The sequence below is a fragment of the Cnephaeus nilssonii genome (assembly GCF_951640355.1).
Source record: "Cnephaeus nilssonii genome assembly, chromosome: 3".
In the NCBI taxonomy this organism is placed as follows: Eukaryota; Metazoa; Chordata; class Mammalia; order Chiroptera; family Vespertilionidae; genus Cnephaeus; species Cnephaeus nilssonii.
The window spans coordinates 7,479,548-7,499,959 of record NC_137074.1 but is presented as its reverse complement, the minus strand read 5'-3'; the positions used below and the strand labels follow the sequence as shown (position 1 = coordinate 7,499,959).

Below are 20,412 nucleotides of genomic sequence, written 5' to 3'. Positions count from 1 at the left end.
CTACCAAATCGCCTCTTTCCTACCAAATCGCCTCGGTGAAGACCTCACCTCCAACTGCAGTCACAGGCTGAGGTGCTGGGAGTCAGGGCTTCGGCATGAATTGGGGGGGACACCGGTCTGCAATCAGTAGGGGCGATCCCCCAGGACCCTGAGCACTACACCTGCCATCCGGCCCCAAATCAGGCCCCTCGTTTCTCAGCACCAAAGCTCCTCCTCTAAGCGCCATCGCCCCTCCGGTCTTGTTCCTCTCAAACCCAAGCGGGACTCTAATGGTGTCCCCGCAGGCTCTCCTCCCTCGCCATGGTCGATCAAACACTAAGCTTAGCACTGCCAGGGAGAGACTGTCCAGACCACCCTAAAACACGATTATCCCGGTCACCCAGGCGGGCCCAGCTCAGGCCCCACGCGGCGCTCCTGCGGAGACCGGGGCGGCCAGGGGCTCCGCTACTCCATTCCCCGCTGACCAGGGCAGTGGAGGAGGGGCCTTCGCGGCGGAAAGGTTCCAAAGGCAGTGCGGGCCCCCCAGGGAGGTGCGGGGAGGGAGGCGCGCCTGCACCTCTCCGCGCTCCGCGGACCCAGCCCCCACGCGACTGCGTGGAGAAGCCTCGCCCAGCGCCTTCCCCTCCCGGCCCCGGTTTGCCCGCTGGGCTTGCCTGGGCTGGGGTCGGGGTGGGCGCGAGACCGCAACCCGCCGACAGGGGGCGCCGCAGGCAGCACGCGGGCTCCGGGGCCGGGAAGACAGGCCCTCCCCGCGATCTCCAAGCCCCGCCCACACGCAGGCAGCGTTTCGCCCGATTGGGCAGCGCCGACATAGGGTCGGGGCGGGGCTAGCGTCGTCGCGTCAGGGTGACGTCTCCCGCGGGCGTCGGGCAGTGTCGGCGGCGTCGGCAGCGCTGTCGGCGGCTGCGGGTAGGAAATGGCGGAGTATTTGGCCTCCATCTTCGGCACCGAGAAGGACAAGTGAGTGAGAGCCGCCTTTCGGGGCTCCGGGCCAGGGAGGCGGGCGGGCACGGCGGCGGGCTCCGGACGGCGGCGGAAGGCCTGGGCGGGGGGGGAGGGGCGCGTCGGTCCTTCCGGCCTCGGGAGCCGCGCGCCGCCGCCGCTGCCTCGTGGGCGCTCGGGCGGGCGGGCGGGCGGGCAGGCCGGCGATGGGCCCCCGGGCGGGCAGCGGGCTTCCGGCCGGGCGGCGCGACCTTTCCCGCGCGGCGCTCCTCCGCGGCCCGCCGGTGTTCCGGTCTGCGGGCCCCCCGGGCCCCCGGGGCTCTCGGAAGCCGTCTCGAGTTGTGCTGAAGTCACCGTTAGACAATCCCCCCCAACTTTAGTCCCTAATGTGTTGGGCAAGCTCTAGTGCACGTCTCGCCCGTGTTTGTCCTCGGATAACGTAGGTCTTAATGGTTGAGGTCTTTAAATACTTGAAGACGCAATTCCAATATAAGGGAAAAGGTGGGTCTTTTTCCTCGTTTTTAAGGTTGCATGCTTCCCTAATCAATTGTTAGGTTAAAAGTGAAAAATTTAATTCTGACTTTGCCACGTTTGCACGTATTGAGATTTAGACTAACGTAAATGTCTTCAGACATTGAGGGGATAATTCTTTGAAAATTCAAGACGAATGTCTGGATTAATGTACTCTTAGAATAAGTAGTTATTATGTGGGATTTTTCAGGGTTAAATAGGCTTATGTGAATGTATGTTTTTAAGGGTCAACCCCTAAGTTGGTCATACATGTTTTAATACCACTTTTTCAGACACTATTTGAATTGTTTCTGTTTTCCAGGATACATCCTGTAAAATGTCTTTTACACATGATAGAATTTCCTGTGTTTGTAAGAGGGGGTTAGTTGTATTTTTTCCTACCAAAATTTGCAAGACAAAATGACAGTCATAGTCACTTGGGTGTCAACCCAAAGGCAATCTCTGGAGACTCAAAGATGGATAAAGTTTAGATCTTGTTCTCAAGGAGGGAGGGGTGCATGCATGTAAAGGGTCGTTAAAGTAAAATGCATCGAAATGTCTTAAATGCAATGGGAGAGGTGTGCACCCTGCATGCTTTGGGCTCAAGGAAGAGCAATGTGGGGGACTTGCCTTTAAATATGATCTTGATTGAATGGGCCAGCTCTTCTTGAAAAAGAGGCTTCTCTGAGTGCATGCTAAGAACATACATCATTAATATCATTCTTTAGCTTATATCACTGTGGTCCATGACTTCTGTGTCATGCAATTTTATTTTTTTTCCTATCATTTGATGTCTTCACTGTTACTCTTCAAAACTTTCTTCAGCCGAAACCGGTTTTGCTCAGTGGATAGAGCGTCGGCCTGCGGACTGAAGGGTCCCGGGTTCGATTCTGGTCAAGGGCATGTGCCTTGGTTGCAGGCACATCCCCAGTGGGGGTTGTGCAGGAGGCAGCTGATTGATGTTTCTAACTCTCTATCCCTCTCTCTTCCTCTCTGTAAAAAACCAATAAAATATATATTTTTTAAAAAACTTACTTCAGGGGTTTATTCCAATAACCACCTATCCGAACTGTTTTATAAAAGCCATGGCTTTAATTCAAGAAATTTGATGATTTAGATTAGTCATATTCTCATTTCAGAGAGACTTGGGAGGTTTTATTTTAACTGGGTATCATCAAATGAAAGCCATCTCTGGAAGTTAAGGGTAAAGATTAATTATAGGATGGTTGGGTAGTAATTGTTCAGGCAGGGGTTTTGCCCATTCTGAGATTTATTTAAAAATAAGCTCTTCATTTTCAGGTGACTTTCTGAAGATAAAATTTTTTTGTTTGTTTTGGGGTTTTTTAATATATTTTATTGATTTCAGAGAGAAAGGGAGAGGGAGATAGAAACATCAATGATGAGAGAGAACCATTGATCGGCTGCCTCAGCCCCCTACTGGGGATCAAGCCCGCAACCTGGGCACGTGCCCTTGACCAGAATCGAACCTGGGAGCCTTCAGGCCGAAGGCTGCTCTATCCATTAAGCCATACCGGCCAGGGCTGAAGATAAAATGTTATATATTCAAGTTAGAAAATCTAAAGTAAGACATAAGTTTGCAAATATGTATAGTAATGTAATCATTTTCCTCCCCTGGTAAGTTCACTCTTTTTCAACTTGATTGCTACCTAATAGTAAATCACTGGCTAATCAGATTTCATTGAGGTCCTTTAATCTTAACTCTTGATTGGCTGTTTAAATATATGGCACTTTTCCAAAAATATGCTTTTATTGATTTTAGACAGAAAGGGAGGGGGAGATAGAAACATTGATGAGAGAAAATCATTGATTGGCTGCCTCCTGCACACCCTCTACTGGGGATGGAGCCCGAAACCCAGGCCTGTGCCCTGACTGGCACTGGAACTGGTGATCTCTGGATTCATGGGTGGATGCTCAACCACTGAACCACACCAGCCAAGCAAGTCTAAATTTGAATGGGACTTATCTAGTAAGATTTCATAGTTCATCACAGATCTGCTAAGCCACCTGGCATTGCTATCCTGCTGGCTGGATTGCTAGTTTTAATTTGATCTGAGTCATTCAATATTTGATTAGTATTAAGGGAGAGCTTTGCCATAGGGATAGAGGTGCAAGTTGAGTTCCCCAATAGCTTGTTTTCAGTATATGGAAACCAGAAGAATTATTTACTTCAGACCTGTTTTTGGAAATTTCCTCTTGGTCTGGTATCATGGGTGAGACACCATGGACTTTGTTTTGTTTTATTTTTATTTTTAAATATATTTTTATTGATTTCAGAAAGGGAGAGAGAGATAGAAACATCATTGGTCAGCTGCCTCCTGCATTCCCCCTACTGGGAATCGAATCGTGACCTTCTGGTTCATAGGTCAATGCTCAAGCACTGAGCCACACCAGCGGCTTGGCTGGTTTATTTAGATAATGATTGCATTTAATGAGTGCTGTGTGGCACATACCTACTTTACAGCTGATGCTTGGAACAGTGCCAGGTTGGCCTTTTCCTCATTTTTCAAATGAGACCCTGAAAGGTGGGGTGATTTGCCCAAGCCCAGGCAGCTAGTAGCAGAGTCGGGATCTGGACCTTCACCTCACTGCACTGTCAGTGTCCTCAAGAGAAGTCATTTCATTGTGGAAAACTAAAGAACACACATTCAAGTTAAATTTAGTTTTAGACTAATATTTCATTTACATGAGAACAGGTTGAAAGTGGAAGGGATTTGAATAAGGAGGAGTTGGGTCTGAGTGTTCTTCACTGAAGGAGTTTACAGAGGGGCAGATTGAAACTAGTCCTAAAATAGTGCCAGGGAGGGGAGGGGTACCTGCTACCAATCAAAAGTAATGTGCGTATATTTTGGGGAAATCATTTGATAGCATGTCTCATGTTGATGATGTAGTTCCATCTGTTTGATGTCTTCCCAGCAAAATAATCTGCTCTTATTTTTCATTACAGAGTCAACTGTTCATTTTATTTCAAAATTGGAGCATGTCGTCATGGAGACAGATGCTCTCGGTTGCACAATAAACCAACCTTTAGCCAGGTTTGTTTATTTTTTCTTTTTTTTTTTCTGTTTTCATGTAAATTATCAAAACTTGTACTTTACAGAGCCAGTTAATAATTTCCATGTATAAAGGGGACCTTTATTTCTCGTTTTATTTTCTATTTATGTTCATAAGTGAGCATGTTCGTTTGTTTCATTGAGGATGAGGCAGGTGAGTCACCCCAGTGGAAGGTCTGAGAGCATCATCCCCTGCTTTTATCACTAGAGAAACCTGTTAAAAAGATTTTAGTGTGTGCGTGTTGGCTAGGACAGGCCCTTGACCTTCCACCCACCCTAGTCAGCCAACACTGACGGAGCCTCTTCCGGGCACGGGAGATGCAAAGCGGCTTTCTGTTCTTTGCTCTCCCTAGACAGCACCTTACAGGAGAGGCTGGGGTGACTGCCATGCACTCGGGTTCTCCAGGCCTGGTGTGTTCCCTTTCTTAGACCCTTAGTCAAGGCCATAGCAAGTCGCATCATGACCTAGAAACATTAAAAATGAAACTTAACACTAGAAGATGGGCCACAGTTCAATTATTTGTGGCCAGTTTTATTCAGTTAATTGAGAGATGCGTGTTAATCTTGGATTTAGGTCTGCTATGATTTGGTTTAATTAAAAAAAATTAAGATTTTTTATATTTTTGGTTAACTGAAGAAAAGGCAAGAGTTTGTACCCTGGAAGTGATCACTGATGTATTAAAGGGAGAATGCACCTCTAATACTAACAGAAACTTATGCCCATGTTTACCAGAATGTTTGGAATTTGAAAATTTTTTGATCTTCTTCTGACCGTCCATGAAGTCTGAACATGCAGCTTCCATTTTATTACTATGGGGTAACTATTGTATCTACCTCTGGAAACTGCTAGACTCCGCTTTGAGCTCACATCTTTCTGTTCACAAGTTTAAGTGTTTAGAAAAAGCAGCCAATTGGTGTAAGAAAGAGACATTAGTATTTTCTAATTTAAGCCCATAGAACACACCACAATTTAACTTGCTTTTAGAAGGGGGGTGTGATGGCTTCCCTTCCCCCATCATTTCTGATTACCAAATGGTTAGTATAATAAAAATCTATCTTAATAGCTTTGAACATGTCTCAAGTTTCAGAATATTGGAGAATTTGCTTTAAATTTTCTGTTCTAATTTTTTTTAATGCTTTAATTTATAATTGAATTTTGCCCTAAGTCGGTGGCCATAGATTGGGCAATAACCAAGCACTTTAAGTGTCCCCTTAGTTTTTTATTTTGGAGGGCTACTTATAGATGTACCAAGTGTTGGGTTGAGAAAGAAATTGTCCCCTGTTACAGTTTTCTTGAAGCTACCAAGAGACAGCTGGCTTACTCTCTGAATCGCTGATTGTGGGGAAGCTAGGACTTGTTTGGAAAGTCAAGGCAGGGGTTGCCGCCTTTGGCCATCTCTCCCTGGAGACCCCTGACCTTTTGGAGATTCTTCCTTACAAACTTTCCAACCAAGTCCCCTGCTTCCCCACAGTTGATTACCTCAGTATGTTAATGTAAGTTAATTTGAGCACTTTGGATCAAAACAAGGCAATGATTCCATTAAAGTTTGGTGGGGTCAGCTGTATTTGTGAACGTAAGCGTCTTATTTTGATTTGGTTGGTTGATTTTCGGTAATCTTAACCACCCCTAATCTTAGTCGAACTGCATTGCCCCTTTTAAATGACAATTCTTATTAAACAGCCACTGCCAGGTTACCTCAGTGAAACTTAATATTAATTTTCCTGTTGAATAATTGGGCTCAGGATAGCTTTCCATTATTGTCATACTCTGGTAATTCCAGTTGAAAATATTAACTTGGCTTTGGGAAACATTCGAGGCCCGGGATAGGTTGTCTTGGGGAGGGCTCCATGGCTTGGGGAAGATGCCAGGCCCTGAGTGGAGGGTCTGCATGTTACAGGTGTGTTGCCTGCTGTTGGGAGTTCTTGCAAGTGGGTTTTCCAGCAGCAGGCCTTTGACTGGGGAGTGTTTACACAATCCCTCCCCTTTAAACATAGCTAGAAATGGAACTGGCTCATTCTGCAAAACCACTTACAAAACTGCTTTGCACATATGTTGAAACTGAACATTTATTTTTCTAAATCATGTGTTTTATTGGTTCAGCTTGTAAATATCTAGCATAATTCGGTGTGGGTTTCTTTTTTACGCTTCTTACAGTGATATGGACATTAAGATTCATGTAATATATTAGTCTACTAACTTAAACATGGTTTGTTTTTTCAGACAACTTGATTTTAAGAAGAACGGTACAATGTAAGGTTTCAAGTCTGCCTGATCCAGTTTAAAGCAGAAGGGCTAAAAAGGATTTTATTCCCTTAAGAAGGATCGGAAAAGAGCAAATGTTTTAAGCTATTGTATTATGTAAACAGAGATCCCACCAAGAAAATGTAAATCTGATAGTTGTCCGTGACAGTTAGGAAACCATTTGGTGTGCCTGTTTCCTATGAGACCAGAAAGCTGGATGGACTGCATATAGTTCGGTTATGCATTTGGTTTTTTAAAAGAATTTTGTATGGGGAATATGATTATAATGTAAATTTTTCAACATCTTAGTGTCTCCTAACTTGAAGTGTAGGAAAATGCTAATGTTCTGTTATTTATCGTGCATTAAAACATTTTTAGAATGTGGGACTACTCAAAGTAACAATTATAATTTCTTCTTGGTTGCTGGCTGACTTGACCTAAGTCACTGCTCAAACTCTGTTTTCATAATATGATGGTTTGGGTGTACTCAACAGAAGACAATTGTGTGACTTGCGGGAAACAAACAAGTGTTGAGCCATTTGCAAACAAGTTGTCTCTTTGCAATTGTCTAATACATGCACAGCAGCCAGTAGAATTCCCCTTTTTATTTTTTTTTCCCCGCAGACCATCTTGATTCAAAACATCTATCGTAATCCCCAAAACAGTGCACAGACGGCTGACGGCTCACACTGTAAGTCCCACAGTTGGAGAAATTTTTTTAAAACAATGGTGTTAAAGAGCCCACTCTTAATTGAGACACATAATGTTGGCTTCTGAGCTGCTGACATAGAGCTGTTGCAAACAGGACAAGGTGGTGGAAGTCCTTGAAGCAAGAACTTGATACTTGGCTGCGTTCAGGAGGCTGTCCTAGGGAAGGTCGCTGACCAGGTCTCTTCCTTTGACATTTGTTAACAAGAAGGGATCTGTCCATGTGACATTTTAACATTATCAGCCGTCATTGGTCTTTACAATGACTGAACCCTGGCACTTATTAAGTTCTTTCTGTAAAACTAATAATTTTAGGAATATTTAGGAATCAATAAGGTAAGTTGCCCAATAAGTGTGGGTTTATTTCAACTATGATTTTTCTTCTAGGAAATGGAGATTTCATGATATGTAATTATTGTATTTCTCTAATACAGTAATTGTGTCATCAGTTCATATGGGCACTTTTTTCTTTCCCGGTTGTCCATGAAAAGTTTTTCTAAGAATGTTTTGGCAGTAGCCTGCCAAGTGCTTTGCACTCTTACCTGGCTTGGAACTTTGAAATGGAGAATGTTTACGCTCTGTGAACAGAAATACAATACTGGCATATCATGAGATCTCTGCATTGCAGTGCTAGGGTGCTCCGAGACCGCCATCAGCTACGAAAACATCTCTCCATCGAAAGAAATAACTTGCTTTTTTTCAGCACTGATCCTGACTGGAGCGATCGCCGCAGGAAGCCGGTTAAGTGTTTACATTTAATTTTCCATAATATAAAGTTGTTGCGTTTTGTATTTCAGACCATTGCCCTCTTGAACATTTACCGTAACCCTCAAAACTCTTCCCAGTCTGCTGACGGTTTGCGCTGTAAGTTCATACAAGTTCCTTCCCTGGTTCCCTGGGCTTGCGTGTCAGAGCTCAGCGTCCACTCCACCTGGTCGGCCGCTAGTAGTGTCAAGGACCGCTTCCACTAGAAGAGTCAAGAGCTTTTGTCCCACTGACCCTGACCCCGTGGAAACCTCTGTCAGAGATTTGAACTCCTGCCCGCTTACTTAAAAAGCAAAAAGATGACTGTGAAGGGCACCCTTTACCATAGCTTGGAGCTGCCTCTCTCACCTTGACTATCATCCCAGGGGAGAATTTCTGTGGAGTTGTGTTCGTCCCCCTGAGAGCAACAGTATTTGAAAGTTTCTCTCAACTAAAAAAATGGTTCTGAAATTACTTTTCAGACTTTTATTTCCTATTAGACTTCTTTCCCTTACACTCCAATTTGGAGCTCATGCTCTAACTGCGAGCATTTTTCTGGGAATGTTTACCAAGTAAGGGTCCCAAGTTGAGGTGACTCCTGAGTTTCCTTAGCATCAGCCCTGTGCTCAGTCTTTAACCAGAATACTTTATGTAGGCATCTCCAACTTCAGGAGATAGTTCACTGCCCTTGGAAAATATGGGGTACTTGGTGGGGAAATAGATCTAAACTGGGCACGCAGTAGACATTACTGATTTCTTCTTGTTTTGGTAGACATTAAGTTTTGAACATTATTGAGAACAGGATACATAATAGAATCATTGGAAAATTCAAAAAACTAAAGCAGATTTTAGAACTGTTGAGCTGTAGATCAGTATAGTCAGTCACCTGTGGGTAAATTGAAATGAACATCCTGGACTCCTGTTAAAATCAAGGAGTCCAAGCCAGTTTGTTTGAAAGCTGTAAACATTAATAGAAGATGCTATCAAAGGTGACCTGGTAGCACACCCTAACTCCAGTGCAGCCTTGGCCCAGAGCCGTCAGTTTATGGGTGGCCTGCACTGGGTGGGATGGTCCCAGCAGCCACCACCCACGCTTCCTTGCCCCACACTGGAGGTCTCCCAGGTAACGCACCTGCACACACAGGAGCACCCATGTCTGCGGGTGGGGCTATCTTGTCAAGTTTTTCTTCCCAGACACTAAACGTTTTGAGTTGCTAATACTGACCTGAGAGTAGAGAAGTCTTTTCCCTTATCTGAGGGTGGAGGGATTGATTAGTAGCCAATGGTTTAAAATACCTGGTTTTTGTTTTCTCTTTCTTAAGATCAATTAGATGGAGGGAAATGTTTATATATGGACTTAACTTAAATGAGTGAAAAGTAGATAACAGCGTAACAACAATTCACAGTTCTTTGCCCTACTTGCTTGCTTGGGGACTGCGGGTTCTTTATTGGCAAAAGAATGTTGTGTTAGTTTCCTTGGTGTCTATATGTGATTCACAGGGCTCTTGTTCTGCATATGCTACAAAATAAAAGTTTAGCTATATCTAATATCCATTCCAGTTCTGGGATCCAGATTGTATAAATTAAATGAGATTCTGATTCTGCAGTTTTAAAAAAATCAATTTAAGTTGATAAGCCTGAAATATTTGGCATCAGACCCTTTCAGTAAATTTCAACCAGCTGGGTTCATCAGTTTCCTAAAACTAATGGTTCTTTTGACCATATCCTTTCATCTGTAGAAAACTAAGTTTTCTGTGCTTTGGTTACACTTAATAATGAATCCCAGTTTAGAATGTTTCTGTACGAAAATTGGGTATTTTTCAGGTTGTATTACTTAAATATATCGAGTCATGTAAATTACGTTTTAGTTTATTAGTTTTTAATCACTCATCTCTGCCTTTCAAGTCATTTTGATTGACTCAAAAATTTTAAGCAGAGTATAAAATATAAAATATGCCCACTTTCAAGCATTCTCAAATAGTTTTCCAGAAGTTATGGAAATATAATACTCCATGTTGGAAAGAACAGAGTAGGACTGTCATGATACAGCTGGTAGAACTGCCACCAGACTCGATTGTCAGTACTCCTCAAACAGGGGTAGAGCCTTTTCCCTCTGTTCTCACTTGTCTTGATGTGGGACTGGAAGCGAGTTTAAACACTACCTGCCCTTTGGAATGGGCTTGTCTGCCTAGCTCCTCTATTTGGAACTTGGCCTCTCCTCAGGGAGGAGGTATGTTCTGATTGCCTTCCACTTGGGATGGGCCATCAGGAGGAGGAGTTGTGCCTGTGCTCAGGAAGTTTGGGTTCTAAAACTAAAATGCAGGGAGGCTAAGTGTTAGAAAGTAAACTTAAGTCACTTTCAGAATCAAAAGATTAAAGTCTTATCATTAAAGATAAGGTTTTCAAGTCTTGTAGGAAACGGCTAAAAGACAGCAGTCTGGATAGAGAGCCCTGCGCCACAGCTCAGGTCCCTCAGGGGTTTCACCGGGGAGGCCATTTGCCCAGGAGCCTGGCCCCTGGAGTAGCGTTGGAGACAGTCGGCCCAGCCTAACAGCCCCGGCCTTCCTGGCTCCCTGGTCCAGCTGTTTGGAATATCAGTTTATTGACACACCAGCTTTGTGACTTCTCAGGTTTAGGTTAGGAGAGCTTTAAAATTTGATAAAAGAGGTGATAATGGAGATAGAATGGAAATTTGTAAAATCCACCCACAGAATGTGCATGATTTCACTTAGTGCATGTAGGTTATGAAAAAGTAAACGAGGAAAATAGAAATTAAGAATGTTTTCTTCAACAAAGTATTGTAATTTTCCATTTATTCAAGGGGCATTCAAAATACTGTAATTGAACTTGGTAACTGTCCTAAGTATTTATGGTCATTTGGGTTTTAATCGCATCAGAAATAATTACATAGCATTCTGTGTGGCTGATAACCTGTGAAAGTAACGAGTCAGGAGCATAAGCTTTTAATCACTTGCCCTGATTCAACTTTCATTGTAACCTAATGGGGGGGGGGGGGCATTAATTGGCCTCTTTTTTAAATTTTAAGAAGAAATTTTTCATTAAAAAATTTTTTTGAGCATCAACTTTTTCCTTATTCTTTCTGAAAATGTGACCCTTTGATGCTGATTAAAACTTGTGTGGTTTTAATAGCCAGAATGGAGACTGTCATGGGGCATTTAAAAGTCTCCCCACACTTTAAGATTTAACACTTGGCCGTGTGCTGCAGCCTCGTCAGTGCTCCAGTAGAACGCACTTCTGTCGGGTTCTCTCTCTAGATAATCTAATGTGTCACTGTAGCAGGTTGATTTAAGCACAAGCATTCTCTCGGTCACAGCTAACCGGCAAGATTTCTGTTGTTTACAGGTGCTGTGAGCGATGTCGAGATGCAGGAACACTATGATGAGTTTTTTGAGGTGAGATTGACTATTTGAAACTGATAGACCTATTCACCTTTATTTGTTTTGGGGGAATTAAAATCTGTCTATTAATAAAAATACTAAAAGGTTCGTTGTGTTCAATTAGTCTTGTATCTTTAACATTATGATCCTTAAACCACCATTTCTCTTCCAGGAGGTTTTCACAGAAATGGAGGAGAAGTATGGCGAGGTGGAGGAGATGAATGTCTGTGATAATCTTGGAGATCACCTCGTCGGAAACGTGTATGTGAAGGTATGTGGAAGGTGACAAGTGGGAGTTTTGTCTCCTGGCTGCTTAGGGTGAAGAATAAGGAATGCTCACCTTATTGTTTTAGCTTTTAACCGTGGCCAAATGCTCCTTGCTATTGAACTTGCATGCACGTGCTGGAGCCGGCCTGTGGGTATAGGGAGGAGGGCAGACTGCCAGGGTCCTGCATCATCTTTTCAGGTCGGGCACCTTCATAGCTGTTGGTTAGAGGCTGTTTGAACTGGGGAGAAGTCGGTTTATATGGTTTCTTTTTTTTATTATTACTGATTTTAGAGAGGGACAGAGAGAAACATCAATTGGCTGCCCCCCTGCACGCCACGCCCCCCACTAGGGATTGAGCCCACAACCTGGGCATGTGCCCTGACCAGGAATCGAACAGAACTGGTGACCTCCTTGGTTCATGGGTCAATGCTCAACCACTGAGCCACGCAGGCCAGGCTTCTTTTTTTTTTTTTTTTTTTTTTTTAAGTTTATTGCCTACACAAATCATTACATTTGCTCTTTTAACCAATTGAATTGGAAAATCAAGGTAACATATTTGGCATGATTTTGGACCATCACAAGGTTAAATAATCGTAAGTAGAGGGTTGTCTGCTTTTAATTGCACTACATTATTCCACCTTAATTACTTTATCTGCATGAGCGCACAGCATGTATTTGGATCAGTGGTTGAAAATGTGTTATTAAAGTGTGGCGGCAAGCATTTTTGTTTTGTCTTTTCAGTTTCGCCGTGAAGAAGATGCGGAGAAAGCTGTGATTGATTTGAACAACCGCTGGTTCAACGGGCAGCCCATCCACGCCGAGCTTTCCCCCGTGACCGACTTCCGGGAAGCCTGTTGCCGCCAATATGAGATGGGGTAGGTATGGACAGCCTCCCGCTGGGGAGGTAGAGGAAGGGCGTGGGTACGCAGTGTGATGTTCATCCGGTTCTCCCCCTCAGAGAGTGTACACGAGGCGGCTTCTGCAACTTCATGCATCTGAAGCCCATTTCCAGAGAGCTGCGGCGGGAGCTGTATGGGCGCCGGCGCAAGAAGTGAGTGTTTCAGTGTGTCCATTGTGTCGCTTTCTAAGTAAAGCTTGGCCTGAATGTCATCTCTGTTTAAAAGGCACTGCTTAGGCCCTAGCCGATTTGGCTCAGTGGATAGAGTGTTGCCTTATGGTCCAAAGGGTCCCAGGTTCGATTCCGGTCAAGGGCAAGTACCTTAGTTGCAGGTTCCCAGCTGTGGTCAGGGGCAGGCAGGAGGCAACCAATCGATGTTTCTCACATTGGTGCTTCACTCTGTCTCCCCATCTCCCTTCTACTCTCTAAAAATCAATGCAAAAAATATCCTTAGGTGAGGATGGTTGGGTGGGTGGGTGGGTGGATGTTTTTGTTGATTTCAGAGAGGAAGGGAGAGAGAGATAGAAACATCAATGATGGGAGAGAATCATTGATTGGCTGCCTCCTGCACGCCCCACACTGGGAATCGAGCCCGAAACCCAGGCATATGCCCTGACCGGGAATCGAACCATGACCTCCTGGTTCATAGGTTGATGCTCAACCACTGAGCCACACCAGCCGGGCATGTAGTATATACTGTAAATTACAAAAATGTACTCTATATAAAAATGTACTCTTTGAAGAATATTCTGTGTGCATATTTTACTGCTTAAGAAGAGATCGAGCCTCAGCAACTAACCAAGGAGATGGCTAATGGGATCGATGAAAATTAGTTCCTCTGTGTAGTGTTTTATTCTCTCGTTGGATACCATAACTTCCTTCACATACTGCATGTCTCCAGTGGGATGCCTTGGTTTTTGTGGATTGCTAGGTTTCTTGGCATTGCCCTGTGGACCACTGGCAGAATCTAGCAGTCATGTCTGTCTGGTCCTGGTATTTAAATGCAAGCGGACATGTCATAAAACAGAACCCCAATGTTAGAGGGTCACTTTAACCCCAATGAGTCACTTTCCCTATGAAGATTGAGTTCTGACCCCAGAGGGATTTTCACCTAACGTACAATAGGAAATGCTGACATTGTGATTCTGTCCTATTAGCAACACAAATAAACGTAGAAGAACCCTGCCCTCCCCATCCAGAAATCAGCTTGATGGCCACCGCACCTCTCAATTCTGAGATGCCCTTTTTTCCCCAGACACATTAATTTCTGAAATTAGGGCTCATATTTTAGTTGCAGCTTGCAGTTAAATTAGCAGCCATTTTTCTTTTTTTTTTTTCCATTAACGTCTTCGATTCTGTGGGATACAGTACTTGAAAGTGTTAGTCGCTGTCGTTTTCTGTTGCGTGTTTTTATTTTGATGCCAAGGTTTTGTTTCTTTTCCTTTGTTTCAGGCATCGATCGAGGTCCCGGTCCCGGGAGCGTCGCTCTCGGTCTAGAGACCGTGGTCGTGGCGGTGGCGGCGGTGGTGGCGGAGGCGGTGGGGGACGGGAGCGTGACAGGAGGCGGTCAAGAGATCGTGAGAGATCTGGGCGATTCTGAGCCAGGCCATTTTTACCGTATGTCTGCTAGAAAGTGTTGTAGTTGATTGACCAAACCAGTTCATAATGGGAATTTTTTTAAAAAACAATTTAAAAAAACAAAGATGGGTTTCTGAATAAAATTTGTAGTGATACAGTATTCTTGTAACTTTTTTCTCGTGGAAACTCCACTTTAAATCTCTCTTCCTTTACAGACCTGCACATCATCAGCCCTTGAAGTGAAGATTAATCTACATCAATCACTTTGGGTAGAAATGAAAACATTTTTTCTTTTTTTTTATGTTTTTATTTAATTTTTAAAATGTTTTTATCGATTTCAGAGAGGAAGGGAGAGAGGACTAGAAATATCAAAGGGAGAAAATCATTGATCAGCCGTCTCCTGCACACCTCCTACTGGGTATCAAGCTTGCAACCCAGGCATGTGCCCTGACCAAGAATCTGACCGTGACCTCCTGATTCGTGGGTCAACCCTCAACCATTGAGCTACACCAGCTGGGCTGTTTATTGATTTTAGAGAGAGGAAGGGAGAGGAAACGAGAGATACCTGGATGTGAGAAACATTGATCAGTTGCTTCCTATACCCATCTGACTGGGTATTGAACCCACAATCTGGGCCTGTGCTCTGACTTGGCATCAAACGGGCGACCTTTTGATGCATAGAACGACGCTCAACCAACTGAGCCACACCAACCAGAGTTGAAACCCTACTTTAAATTTAGGTTCTGAAACAAAACATTCACCAGTTGAGGTAAAATTCACACGGGAAAAGGCCAGATTTGTTTCTAGTTATGTACAACCCAGAATTGCTCTTCGAGGCTGAGTAAAGGTGAGGAAAGCCTGTGAGGCCCCTTTACTCACTAGTAAGTAAATGCTTAGATGCCATTCTCCGTAGAGTACACGGGCGTTGATAGGGAAGCTAATGTTGGGATGCAGTGCAGTCAGCGTTCTATCTCTCCATTGAGTTTTCTAGTGTTACTTTGAGAGCCCGCGTGCACTCCTCTAAAACGTGGGTGTGCATAAAACATGAGCGTGCTTGTGCAGCTCAGGAGCTGGTGATGGGCCACCTGTCACGTCACAGCTGACTACTGTGTTGTTAAACGACTGGATTCACGTGGACTCAACAGCCTACAATGCAGACCTGCTTTTCTGCGTGCCCAAAGGGAGCAAGATGGGTGAAGGCCTCGTCAGCACTTAGCATAGTCCAGCTGGCGTTTCAGGACAAAAATAAGGCCTCTCCCCTTGAGAAGTGGACACTAAGTAGGAGAGGTGTTCAGAAGACCAGGCCCTCTGTGAATTCTTAGGTCTGGACAAGCAACTTGGGAAGAAGACGGGGGTCCATCCAGGGGTGTGGGCTCAGAATCGGAAGTCTTCGGAAGTGGCCAGATGAACTGGACGGTGGAGTTTCAGCTCCCTTGCCAATCCACACACAGGCAGAGGGCCTTGTAGCAGACAGGGAACAAGGGAAGGAAAGGGACCTCGGGATTGGGCTCTTTTTCTCAGTTAACCCACAGGCCTTTGGAGAAATAGGAGCCAGCTTGGGAAATAGCATGTCAGTGGACCAGGCTGTCCCGGTGCCGGTAGCATAAAAGGCAGTGAAGTTGCAGCAATCACAAAGATGTGTTGACTATAATTAGAAGTGTCCCTTCACACTGGTCAGAATGGCTAGCACCAAAAAATAATGTGATGGCAATGTGGAGAAAGTAGAACCCTCGTGGAATTGTGAAACACTAGATTTCTCAAAAATATTAAAAATATAAAGACCATACAATGCAGCTATAACTCATGTATGACTGTTTGTCCAAAGAAAATGAAAACACTAATTTGAAAAGATGTGTGCACCCCAAGTTCCTTGCAGCAGCATTTACAATAGCCAAGAAATGAAAGCAACTTGGGTGTCCATAGATGAATGGATAAAGATTGTGATACATATTAATGTGGAATCTAAAACAAAACAAAACATGAATAAACAGACTCATAGATACAGAGAACAAACTGATGGTTGCCAAAGCGGGGAGGGGTTGGGGGTGCTAGGTGAAAATTGCAGAAGATGAGTTCAGTTTTAGAATAGGTGAGGTGCATGTGAAAAGTAGCCTACAGAGGTGTTAGGTCGTGAAAGTAAACACAGTATTCATTGGGAAACAAAGGCCCACACAGTTCACGTTGACATAAGTCCAGTGTAAGGAAGAGAACATCCCAGTGAGCACTGCCAGAACCCGGACCAGCCTGGGCCAGGAAGCCCTCCTGCTGGGAACCAGGCAGCGTTTGTCATTGGTTTCACTTCTATTTTATTCCGAGCTACATAGACTTCACTGAACGGTCTTTCCTGTGTGTGAATTTTTATGTAGATGGGTTTTTTATATTATTTGGCCTTTCTTTTGCTCAGCTTGTTTATAACAATCAGTATGTTGTTGGACACAGCTAACTTGAAATTTGCAGCTTGAGGTACAGCAGTGTGGTTAGAGAAGTGTAGAACAGTTAATAACGCAGTGCTGGCATAACTGACTACTCGGAAAAACAGGAGGAAGGAGGAAGAGGGCCCTCCTGGGTGGCCAAGGGAACGGTGGAGGCAAATGCCACGGCTGGAATGAGCTTGGGCGTGCATAGAGCAGGATAGGCTGGCACAGGGCGCCTGGTGGGGCAGCCCCTCTGGGATGGGGCCTCAAGCCTCTAATCAGAAAGACAAATTTCCTGCCACACTTGATTGGTCAAAGCAAGTCAGGACCGCCTAGGACTTCGGGGCAGGGGGGGTCGGGGGGGGGCAGAGAAAGGAGTCCTGGGATACTGGGCAGCAACAGCTTCCATAGTCCATTCAAGGCTCAGTTCACCAAAAAGACATCTTGGCGGGCTGGCGAGAGACCTGGAGTTCTACCCTGAGTTGTGGGGAGGTTTGAGCAGGAGAGTGATGGCTGATTTCTACTTTTAAAATAGCATCTCTGCAGAGTGGAGACTAAAAACAGACTAAGATGGGAGAAGGGGACACCATGGAACCTATTGCCGTGGTCCCTGCAAGAGATGACGCTTGGACCACGGGAGGATGGATGAGGCGGTTGGGTCTGGGGTAGACTTTCAGTTTCGCTTTTTCAGTCTTTTGGAGTGGGAGGCTGGTCACTCAGGTTTTAGATCAGTGGTTCTCAACTTTCCTAATGCCGTGACCCTTTAATACAGTTCCTCATGTTGTGGTGACCCCCAACCATAAAATTATTTTCGTTGCTATTTCATAACTGTAATTTTGCTACTGTTATGAATCGTAATGTAAATATCTGTGTTTTCCGAGGCTCTACAGCAGCGGTTCTCAACCTGTGAATCAACATTATGATTCATAACAGTAGCAAAATTACAGTTATGAAGTCGCAACGAAAATAATTTTATGGTTGGGGGTCACCACAACATGAGGAACTGTATTAAAGGGTCACGGCATTAGGAAGGTTGAGAACCACTGTTTTAGATGAACAATGAAGTTGGGAACCTTGTTCTGCTGGCCATTTGTATGTCTATGAGGCCCTCTTCAAGTCTTGGCCCATTTTCTTCCCCTAATTGAGTGAGTGGGTTGTCATTTACTTCTAGGAGTTCTTTACATAGTCTGAGCTGAGTCTTCTGTTGATGTGTATTTATCCCAGTCTGTGGCTTGCCTTCTCTCTCTCTCAATGGTATGTTTGATGTGTGTCCTTAAACATAACCTGGTCCGACTTCCGCATCTTGCCCCTGTGGACAGCTTTCTGGGGCCTGTTTCAGGAGAGAGGGCTCAAGGCTGCCCCCAAAGGCTTTAACCTCAGTGGATTTTTTCCCCTTTATCAACTTTATTACTGATAAAGCTGATCGGAGAGCCTGAATTTGGATTTTAAGGTCCAAAAAATTTGTAATGTCATCTCCATTCATGGTTTGACCTTGGAACAACCCATCTGAAGGACAGCCTGGGTCTGCAGAGCAACACGGCCCATGGCCACCCTGGGGAGGGGAGAGAAGAGAGCACCTTTTGAACAAACCAGAGTCCTGCAGTCAGGAAATAGGGACAAGTTAGTGTCAGAGCCTCGTCACCCACCCATCACACTGCACACCTGGCGAGGAGGGGACGCGTGCCTCTGTGGTGGATGTTGCTTCCTCTTGAACGAAAGGAAGGCCCCTCCCACCTGTGTTCCCCGGGGTTCTCTCAGCCCACCGGATGGAAGCCAGGGTGGGCTGGGAGGGGACCAACTCTTGCCAAGACCATCCCCTCACCCACTGCTCCTCTGTGGCTCCTCCTGGTTCCATGACTTCTGGCTTCCACCCAAGAAGGTTCTGAACAGCTGAGAACCATGCAATAATTAACCCAAGGTTCCATCTCACTGGCCGGGGAGGCTCCCCAGCAGCTGTGCAGGAGATCAAATGAGAACAAACCAGCCAGCTAAAACTGCTGGGCTTGGGAAAATGTAACTTCTAGGTTGAGCTTCTGAGACAGAACGTGGTCCCTGTCTAAAGCCCAGGTCTCTCCCCCTCCTGAGGCCAACCAGGTGGCTGCCTTCCCTTGCACCTGTTCAGGAGTGGCAGGACAGGTGGTGGAGAGGCCACTGAAGTCCACGTAGGCATCAGGAGAGGTCCCTGTCAGAGATCTGTCAGCAGTGTGTGAGGTCACTCGGGGCCTGCCCCTGTGGCTTTTGTCTGGCTGGATGACTCGGGGAGATGGGGTAGCATGGCTCTTAGGGAAGGGACCTTCCCTTTCTGCCTCGTAGGACTTGCTATTCCAGGGAGCACAAGAGCTCTCACCCTCCCACACATGGGGCCCCCATCTCAAGGCAGACTGCAGTCTTTTTTTAAAATATATATATATATTTGTATTGATTTCAGAGAGGACGGAAGGAAGGAGAGAGAAACATCCACAATGACAGAGAATCATGGATCGGCTGCCTCCCACAAGTCCCCCACTGGGGATCGAGCCCACAACCCAGGCATGCACCCTTGACCGGAATTAAACGTGGGACCCTTGGGTCCGCAGGCCGCGCTCTATCCACTGAGCCAAACCAGCTAGGGCCAGACTGCAGTCTTTTGCTCAGAAAATGCCACGCCATCCAGGTGCACTTGGCTCCCCCACTGCTGGAGTGTCCTTGGGAGCATGTTCAAACCTGACACAGCAGAACCTGAGAAAACCCCCATCTGAATCTGGCGACAAATATTCAGGCACCTGCTTCAAATCTCAGGTCTTTTTTTTTAACAAATTGAGTCCCATGAAGACCATTTTTTGTAGGTCACAAAAGTTCATTTTATATGGTTCAACCTAATATATCCCAGGATTGGGCTGATTGCCATTGCAGGAGCGGTGAGAAGCTCAGTGGGGGAGAGGCAGGGCAGGAGCCGAATCCCAGGTCTGAGTCCTGGCTCTGCTCTTCGCTAGCTACAAACTGGCCTCTGTGCCTCATTGTCCTGCCCTGCAAAGTGATGATCAAATAGCACCCACTCCTTGGATTGTTATGAGACTACTATACAGGTGAAGTTTCCAGAGCAGTGCTTGGCACGTGCCTAGTGAGAGCTCAGTAATGGTTAGTTGTTGTTTGTGGTAACAGTATTATAACGGAAGGCAGGTATGGGTGGTGGAGAGGACAGCAGAGGAATAAGTAGCCACCCTAATAGTCCTGTCTTACACAGCAAGTACTTGACAGATGGTGTAAAAAGTTATTGAGTACAAAACTTGTATTATGAAAGTGATAAAACCATTGGAAAAATAAAGTAGACCTGCCCTAGCTGGTTTGGCTCAGTGGATAGAGTGTCAGCCTGCGAACTCAAGGGTCCCGGGTTTGATTCCTGTCAAGGGCACATGCCCAAGTTGGGCTTGATCCCCAGTAGGGGGTGTGGAGGAGGCAGTGATCAATGATTCTCTCTCATCATTGATGTTTCTCTCTCCCTCTCCCTCTCTGAAATCAAAAGTATATATTTTTTAAAAAGTTGGAAGACTTCACTTTCTGATTTCAAAACTCAGTGCAATGTTAAAATAATAAAAACATGGTGTCACTGGCACAAGACAGGCATATAGGTTCATGGAATAGAATTGAGGGTCCAGAAAG

At 45.1% G+C, this 20,412-nt stretch overlaps 2 protein-coding genes across 4 annotated transcripts in view; one reads left to right on the top strand and one right to left on the bottom strand.

Annotated features, from left to right (window-relative positions):
• LOC307096082 (cystathionine beta-synthase-like) overlaps positions 1-18,513 on the bottom strand; it is a 54,720-nt gene extending 36,207 nt beyond the window's left edge. The window contains exon 1 of the mRNA XM_079765656.1: positions 18,508-18,513. The gene's annotated coding sequence lies outside the window, so the exon portion shown is untranslated. The remainder of the gene's footprint in view (positions 1-18,507) is intronic.
• Positions 820-17,563, top strand: U2AF1 (U2 small nuclear RNA auxiliary factor 1). Of its 3 annotated transcripts, XM_079765625.1 has the most exons (9): positions 820-960; positions 4,418-4,505; positions 8,271-8,337; positions 11,581-11,630; positions 11,788-11,886; positions 12,625-12,758; positions 12,842-12,934; positions 14,234-14,398; positions 14,575-17,563. In XM_079765625.1, the coding sequence occupies exons 1-8, from the start codon at positions 917-919 to the stop codon at positions 14,379-14,381; spliced, it is 723 nt and encodes a 240-aa protein (XP_079621751.1). In that variant the 5' UTR covers positions 820-916; the 3' UTR covers positions 14,382-14,398; positions 14,575-17,563. The 3 variants fall into 3 exon arrangements, with proteins under 3 accessions (XP_079621751.1, XP_079621750.1, XP_079621752.1); XM_079765624.1 differs by lacking the exon at positions 14,575-17,563 and having other exon boundaries at positions 14,234-14,518; XM_079765626.1 differs by lacking the exons at positions 8,271-8,337; positions 14,575-17,563 and adding an exon at positions 7,390-7,456 and having other exon boundaries at positions 14,234-14,518.
• Positions 18,514-20,412: the final 1,899 nt, after the last annotated feature.

Bases quoted from the DNA above. Each gene is read 5' to 3' on its own strand.
- U2AF1 (XM_079765625.1), top strand. From the start codon at position 917: ATGGCGGAGTATTTGGCCTCCATCTTCGGCACCGAGAAGGACAA. The intron at 961-4,417 runs GTGAGTGAGAGC...TTTTCATTACAG, and splicing joins TTCGGCACCGAGAAGGACAA to AGTCAACTGTTCATTTTATT. The intron at 4,506-8,270 runs GTTTGTTTATTT...TTTGTATTTCAG, and splicing joins ATAAACCAACCTTTAGCCAG to ACCATTGCCCTCTTGAACAT.